Here is a 7,866-nt window from a genome sequence, read left to right as displayed (position 1 = left end):
AAGCGATAGTTCATAGATCAGAAGGGAATTTTTTAGGATGGACACTGAAATGAAGGTTTTGAAAGTGTGCCAGTCTGGACTGCCCCGTAGTTTGGCTAGATGTTGTTGGGAAGGAGAAATACGGCTTTAATCGGCACAGGAAGTGTGGCATTTAGAGACTAGGTTCAGGATTTAGTTTTGATTGGTTGAGGTGAGAGGCGGGGCTCAATCCTTAGATTATGATTGGTCGGAACGTAATGAGGTTGCAGGATTGGTGAATGAGCTTTTGAGGCAGACGGAAGCTTGGTCGGCAGAAATCCTTGGTTACACAGTGACTAGAAGCGTGGCTGTCATTTACATAGCACGTAGGACGTAGAGAGCTTCTGGAAATACTGGCTCCTAACAGATTTGACAGCCGTATCTGGTCTGAGTGGAATTACAGTTTCAGGACAGATTCTTAGACTTTCATACGGAATAGTGGGCACCAGGAGCCGGCTGTGGGTCTGGCAGCAGGCTCCACAATTCGCATCCTGGTGAAGGTTCCCGCTCACGTCGGAGTTACTGAGGACGCCTAGGTCTTTTCCCCAGGGCCATGGCGGACTCGAAGCTGCTGGTGCCCGAGCTAAGCGAGGCAGAGAAGATGGGCGCTGAGACCATGCGTTTCGAGGAGCTACTGCGGCAGGTGCGGACTGACCGGCCTCCGGGTCCTGGGTCCCTGGGTATTCTGGGGATGTGTGTGTGTGTGTGTTGTGTATATGTGTGTACGCCCGCGGGTGCTCTGAGATGGGACTACATTCCCAGAAGGCACTACGTGGGATTGTAGTTGGTTAGCTCCAAGTTTGCTAGGATCTGGAAGAAATGCAGATGGGGTTGGGATTGTTCATAGGGGTCCTCAAAGGAGGAGAGGGACATAGTATGTCTTATTCTGCTCATATCTCACATGCACAAAATTTCTCCATAAACCTTTGAAGAACAAATGAGGGTCTGATAGCATAGACACCGTGACTGGAGGGTGTTTTCCTTCACACAGGCCTCCAAGGAGCTCCAGCAAGCCCAGACAAGCAGACCAGAATCCACACAGATCCAACCTCAACCTGGTAAGAAAGGCAGAAAGCCAGAGAGAGAGGGATTGAGTCTCAGAGAGAGGTGGACAGAGACTGGGGGTAGGGGACACAGACAGAGGAGGCAGGAGAGAGGCAGAATAATGGAGTATAGAGGTCTTTGGCAGGGAGAGGGGGAGGGACCAAGAGCTAAAGAGAGAAGGAGGAGGACAGGAGTGACTGGGGGACAGACTCAAAGATAGAAGGAGAGTCAGAGATCCCAGGAATGGGGAGGGGAGCAGGCCCAGAAAGCAGAGGACTGAGACCCAAGGCAGGGGCAGATCAAGGGAAGGACAGAGACGCACACAGAGGCAGACATCAGGACAAACCCATTTCCACCAGGTTTCTGCATAAAGACCAACTCCTCCGAAGGGAAGGTTTTCATCAACATCTGTCACTCTCCTTCCATCCCTCCTCCGGCTGATGTGACCGAGGACGAGCTGCTTCAAATGCTGGAGGAAGACCAAGCCGGGTTTCGCATCCCCATGAGCCTGGGAGAGCCTCATGCAGAACTGGACGCAAGTCAGTGCCCTTGGGGGACCCAGGAAGCTAGCTCCCTGGGTCCTTTCTTCCCTAGGATCCAAGATCCAGGGCCCAAGATCCCCCTCCCCCCTTTCCCCCTAGAAATCTGGCCCCCTTTTCCTTGTGACATAAACCTAACCTCCTGGGCCTCCAGTGCCTGCTACACGGGGTAGTTCTGTCCTCGTTCTGCCCACCTGGCCAGGCTGGCACTTCTCCCTGCCCCTCCCCACAGTGAGGGAGAGCTGGGCGGGTGTCCTCATTAGCTGGCCAGACCAGCTCTCAGTCTTGTTCCTGTTTCCTTCTTCACTCTTCTCCCCTGTCTCTGTCTCTCTGCCTTGTCTCACATGTCTCTGTTGAGTTTCTGTGTCTGTATGCTTGCTTTTTCAATTAACGTATGTCCCCTGAAGCCTCCTGGGACCAAGCTTTGGGCAGTGCCCTGGGGAGTAGGGACTGATCAAACCCAGAACTTGCCCTTGAGAGACTCCTAGTCTTAGGTGAGGGCAGAGAAGACAGATGCGATTTCATTATGGTATGATCTTTGCTGCTCTGGAGTTGGAGGGGGGTGGGCTCTTTACCCGAACTGAGGAGTCAAGGAAGGCTTCCTGGAGGAGGTGGCAGATATAAGATGCAAAGGAACCGAAGGAATGTGTCAGGCCAAGACACAGAAGAGGGTTCTAGGCAGAGGGGACCGAGGAGTCCAGAGGCTGGAGAGAATGGTTGAATTGGATCGGTCAGTAATTGGAAGAGACTGGAAGAAGTTTAAAGGGACGAGGTCCCCAACAGAGAAGTGAGCTTCTCTTCAGGTGGGAGGAGCTGACCACACAGGGCCTCCAGCGCCAGACTGAAGGACACAAACCTTCGTCTGGGGCGCTGGGGAGCCATGGGAGGGCTGTGAGCAGGGAAGGGGCAGGGTCATTGCTGGGATGTGGTGGGAAAGGACCAGAGCAGTAGAGAGGAGGCTGGTATGACTGGCAAGAGCCCTCACTTTCTAACTGTCGCCGGGTCTTTCTGGTTCGTGTGGCCGCTGTCCTTTATCGTTTTTGCCTCGTCGGTATCTGGGCGGTGGGATTCCTACCGAGGGCTGGGGGTCTCACCCCCTTTCTCTCCCCACAGAAGGCCAGGGTTGTACCGCCTACGACGTAGCGGTGAACAGCGACTTCTACCGCAGGATGCAGGTTGGGGGCGGGGCTGCGGGTGAGGCCTGGGCTGGGGCCTCTCCCTCCATCCCGAGCCCTCCGGCAAATCTCCCTCTCTCACTTCTAGAACAGCGATTTCTTGCGGGAGCTCGTGGTCACCATCGCCAGGGAGGGCCTTGAGGACAAATACAGTCTTCAGCTGAATCCAGGTGAAGGGCGTGGCCTGCACTAGCGGGGACTCGGGGAGCCAGAGCAGCTCGGGGACAGCCCTTGGAAAAGGTGGTGCTGGTGTGGGCAGGGATTGTTTTGGTCCCCGGGCTGCGGGTTACAGGGAGAAGGTGAGGCTTCCCAAGGTGGGGGTGGGGTGGAGATGGGACTGGCCCAGGAGCCAGATAAGGGGCGGGGTCTGGCTAGCCAGGGGGCGGAGCCAGGAGCACCTCTGGAGACAGATCCCGCCCCCCCATATCCCCTAGAAGGGCGGGGCTAAAGTGGGCCGATTTCCTGAAGCCAAGCTCGGGGGTGTGGCCAGATCCCTGGCATCCTGGGAGGGGCGGAGACTTTCCCCTGAGGCTCTTGCCGCGTGGGGACCGCTAGGAAAGCCAAGGGAACCCGCGCTTGAGCCACCTTTGACCCTGAGCTTCCTACTCACAGAGTGGCGCATGTTGAAGAACCGACCTTTCCTGGGCTCCATCTCCCAGCAAAATATCCGCTCCCAACAGCGTCCTCAGATCCAGGAGCTGGGAAACCTATACACTCCCGACTCCCCGAGACCTGAGGAAGGGTGGGCCTTCGCTGGGTTCTGTCTCTCTCATGTCTCTCCAGTAATTTTGGGGATCCCTCCCTCAATCCTGCCTCCCCATAGGAGGCGGTGTCCTGGGGCCCTGGGAACCCAGAGAGGGGGGAAGCAGGATGGCCACTGAGAAGGCTCCCCGAGGCAGCAGGGTTTGTAGGAGGGAGAAAGGGAAAGAATAGCTTTGGCAGAGACCTAGTGGGCTCTCCTCAGTTTTGGGTCTTGGTCTTTCGCAGCCCTGAGAAGCCTCACCTGAACCTTTGGCTGGAAGCCCCTGACCTCCTCTTGGCTGAAATTGACCTCCCCAAACTGGTGAGTGTACCTCTGGCCAGAGTGGGAGAATGAGGTCTGGAAGGGTTGGGGTCTCCGAGGGAGAGTGAGCTGGGCATATGCAGACAGCGCTGAGCCTGGAGCCTGCTTTGGATTCTGTGTCTCCTCCTTTCTCTGCCCTTACCCTGCTCGCGTGCTGTCTCTGTCTCAAAAATAAATAGACATTAAAACAACAACACCACCACACAAGACTTTTGTTCCTGGTCCATATTATTATTGGCCTATTGCTGGGAACGGAAGGGTGGGCTCACTCCATTAATATTCCCAGGATGGCGCTCTGGGGCTGTCGCTGGAGATTGGGGAGAACCGGGTAGTGTTGGGGGGCCCCCAGCAGCTGTACCACCTGGATGCCTATATCCCCCTGCGGATCAACTCTGAGGAGAGCAAAGCAGCCTTCCATAGGAAGAGAAAGGTACCTGGGGAGGTAGAGGGAGGTGTGCAGGGGGAGCGGGGACGCTGGGGAGGCCTGGGCTCCTGGTCCTGAATCCTTAATCTGTTTCCTGTCTCTCCTCAGCAATTGATGGTGGCCATGCCCCTCCTGTCGGTGTCTTCTTGACCTGCTTTCCTTCTGTGCTTCTAAGTGGAGAGAAGAGGCTCGTGGCTTCTCTAAAATGGAAATAAAAGATGTTTGCCTTTGTTCTGTGTCTGGCTAGGAATGCACGGGGAGCGGGAGGGAAAAGGGACATTGGACCGTGTCCTGGAGTCACAGAGAAGTCACTGTCCCCGCTGAGGCCTCAGCCTCTCCCCACCAGAGCCCCTCCCTGGCCGCCAGTCTCTCCCGTCGTGTTGCACACGGTCCCAGAGCCGACCCTCCCCTCTCCACTTCAGGGGTCCTCGGCTCCCCAGGGTCCCAGGAGAAGGTCCCAGAGCCCCCTGCAGCGCAGCACTCCAGGCCATGTGTGGTGTGGTCCCCTTTATGCTTCATTTCCTCCCTGTCCTTCCTGTCACTCAGTCCCAGCACAGTGAATGGTGTCCTGAGCACACCTGTGTTCTGCAGCTCCTCTTTAGTTTCTGCTGTACCCGCCCCCCCCCCCCCCCCCCCCCGCTTAGTGTGCCTCGTCAATAAAACCAGAATTTTTTTAAATTTTAAATTAAAAATTGTTTGATGTTTATTATTTTTGAGGGAGAGAGAGAAAGAGACGGTGTGAGTGGGGGAGGGACAGAGAGAGAGGGAGACACAGAATCCCAAGCAGGCTCCAGGCTCCGAGCTGTCAGCACAGAGCCCGTCGCGGGGCTCGAATTCACGAATTGTGAGATCGTGACCTGAGCTGAAGTCAGATGCTCAACCAGCTGAGCCACCCAGGCGCCCAAACCCAGGGAATGTCTAATTGTCTTGCCCTCCCAGGGGGCCTTGCCCAAGTCCATCGGTGATCCGACGCATGCCATCATCTCCAGCCTCCCCTGCGTCTCGTCCTGGAACAGTGCTTCATGTCACAATCACACAAAACTGTGTCCCACCTTCCAACTCGGCAAGCACCGTTTCCCGTAGCGCGGACACTCCCAAAGTCGTCCCTTTCAGTGAACTTTCTCTGGGAAGCTTTTCCAACTTCGAGCTGTCTCTGGTCTCCCCTGGCTGAGTTAGAATCCTCCTGTGGCAGTGGCGGTGTCTGGAACCAGTGTTACCTGGTCGTAGCTCCGCCCCTGTGGTGCGGTAACGCTTTACAATGAGCGGGAACTCAAAAAAGGAGTTCAGGGGCGCCTGGGTGGCGCAGTCGGTTAAGCGTCCGACTTCAGCCAGGTCACGATCTCGCGGTCTGTGAGTTCGAGCCCCGCGTCAGGCTCTGGGCTGATGGCTCGGAGCCTGGAGCCTGTTTCCGATTCTGTGTCTCCCTCTCTCTCTGCCCCTCCCCCGTTCATGCTCTGTCTCTCTCTGTCCCAAAAATAAATAAAAAAAAAAAAACGTTGAAAAAAAAAAAAGGAGTTCATGAACGAATGCTAACTCTCTCCTTCCATAGTGAGTCCTAAGAGGATGGGTAAACGGAGGAGCCTCAGTGGTAAACGTTGGAAGAACGGCGAGACCAGTGCGGTTGGGATGGAGTCAATGAGGTCGGGTGGCAAGGAGCAGATGGTGAGAAGGTGAAAAGGTAGCGGGGATGATCTCGGGTAGGGTCTGTTGGACCGGAAGGAGCGAGCGTGCGCTCCGGCGTCCACCAGGGGGCGCCTCGCAGCCTCAGGCTGTTGTCTCAAAACTACAACTCCCAGCGGCCCTCGGGGAGCGCGGCTCGTCTGAAGCGCACGGTGAGGTCCAGCGACCGCTGGGACTTGTAGTTAGCACGGGGACCCGCCGTGGGAGGCCGAAGAACTCTTTTTTAGGTCCCCCAAAAAGTGTGGAGCTGGGTCCTTTCCGCCTTCTTCGGTCTCCATGGTGACGGTTCCGGCGCAGGCCCGGGATTTGGCAGCGGCCGGGGCCCCCCTCCCACTCCCGCCTCTTCACCATCTGCTCCACCTTCACACCTGGCCCGGAGCCGCGGCCGCCGCCTCCGCACCCGGGCCGGGGATTCTGCCGCCACAGGGTGGCGCTGGTGGACGGCTCCGCGGGCTACTCCTCCCGCAGACCCGGGAGTCCGGGTCTCCAGCCCCTCCTCCCTCAGATCCTGAGGTCCCGGCCCCCAAACCACCACCCCTTACCAGGGATGCGGGGGGTTCTCAGACACTGGCAAAACTGTGAGCCCCAGGGACCCAATGGGACAAGGCGATAAACGGGAGGCCGCGGTGGGCAGTGGCTGCCGGGCCACCGGGTCAGTGGCGCCCGCCCGCCGCGCCGGCTGCTCCCTCCCAATCCACTTGAGGGCCTGTGCCACATCATGAAAATTTAATCCCAAACGCATTTGCGGCCCGACTCAGGGAGGCGGAGAGGAAAGGAGCCCCCTCCCGGCGCTTGGATCTGGAAGTGGCCTCAGCATCGGGGAGAAGGGCTGGTCTGGAGAAAGGAGCAGGGGCAGGATCTGCCTGCGGGCCAGGGACCTAGAAATAGTCCGGGTTCAACCCCAGAGGGGCAGGGCTGGAAGTCAGAGATGGAGTAAGAGGGCGGGGACAGGTCCTAGCAGGAGGGGGACACAACTCAGGGGGAGGAGAAAGAACTCCGGGTGTGGGTGGGGACAGAACTCAGACGGACAGATTCCAGGGGAAAGGGGCAAAAATTAGGGCAGGGACAGATGTCTGGGGAGGGGACCGAACTCAGGGAGCGGGTAGAGAACTCGGGGGAGTGGGGACAGAACTCAAAGGGCGGGTTGGATTCCGGGCTGGGAGGGAATTATGGGGGTCGCAACTGGGAACTGGCATATAACCGTCAGGGGTTAGGAAACAGAGGATGCAGAAACCATGAGGGGCATGCGCCCCAAAGGGAAATAGAGATGGAAGGGGGTAGAATTTTAAAAAGGAAAGACGGAAACAGGTGGATGGAAGTCCAGAGGGAAGAAACTGGGTGGGGGAAGAACAAGAGGGGACAATGGGTGGATCGAAATGGGGAGTTGGAATTCAGGGGGAAAGAATTCTCTGAATGAGAAAGCACCCTCTGAATGAGGAAGTCGGAGCTGAGGGACGACGCGGGATGGGGGTGGAATTCGGGAGGCGGGATGTGGAACTGGAGGGCACAGAAACTCGGGGGGATAGGGCTGGAGAATGAAACGTAGAAGATGGAACCGTAGGGGGCGAAAGCGCCAGGACGAAATTAGGACGAACTAAAAAGGAGAGGGAAACCTCAGGTGGGCAAGAGAACTCGGGAGGAGAGAAAAGAGATAGAAGGAGCTGGGGGGAGGATGGAAACGGGGGGGGGGGAGTAACTCCGGGAAGGGATAGAATTGGGGCGACGCAACCCGGAGGAGTGAGTTCAGAACCCAGAGGCGTGGTCTTGGAGTGGAAGGGGCAGGCGGAAAGGAGCTGGAGGGCTGCGGGAGGGGGCGGGACTAGAACACAAGAGGCGTGGTCTATCGGTGGTGGGCGGGGCATCGCCACCGCCCGCCCCGCCCCCGACGCTGAGTCCACCGACAGCCCCTAGGCAGCCGGCACA

General features: G+C 57.4%; 1 protein-coding gene across 1 annotated transcript; it reads left to right on the top strand.

Annotated features, from left to right (window-relative positions):
- Nucleotides 1-571: 571 nt before the first annotated feature.
- On the top strand, nucleotides 572-4,493 carry PIH1D1 (PIH1 domain containing 1). The gene is made up of 9 exons (XM_019425682.2): nucleotides 572-661; nucleotides 1,010-1,076; nucleotides 1,422-1,601; nucleotides 2,715-2,776; nucleotides 2,865-2,946; nucleotides 3,389-3,518; nucleotides 3,764-3,839; nucleotides 4,126-4,269; nucleotides 4,372-4,493. Exons 1-9 carry the CDS (start codon nucleotides 572-574, stop codon nucleotides 4,411-4,413), a joined length of 873 nt encoding a protein of 290 aa, XP_019281227.2. The 3' UTR covers nucleotides 4,414-4,493.
- The last annotated feature ends 3,373 nt before the right edge of the window (nucleotides 4,494-7,866 follow it).

This window comes from Panthera pardus, unplaced genomic scaffold (assembly GCF_024362965.1).
Source record: "Panthera pardus isolate Hobbes unplaced genomic scaffold, ASM2436296v1 HiC_scaffold_18, whole genome shotgun sequence".
In the NCBI taxonomy this organism is placed as follows: domain Eukaryota; kingdom Metazoa; phylum Chordata; class Mammalia; order Carnivora; family Felidae; genus Panthera; species Panthera pardus.
Note: the sequence above shows the minus strand (reverse complement) of the source record. Positions and strands in the feature narration are given on the sequence as shown.

Bases quoted from the DNA above. Each gene is read 5' to 3' on its own strand.
- PIH1D1 (XM_019425682.2), top strand. From the start codon at position 572: ATGGCGGACTCGAAGCTGCTGGTGCCCGAGCTAAGCGAGGCAGAGAAG. The intron at 662-1,009 runs GTGCGGACTGAC...TCCTTCACACAG, and splicing joins TCGAGGAGCTACTGCGGCAG to GCCTCCAAGGAGCTCCAGCA. The intron at 3,840-4,125 runs GTGAGTGTACCT...TAATATTCCCAG, and splicing joins AAATTGACCTCCCCAAACTG to GATGGCGCTCTGGGGCTGTC.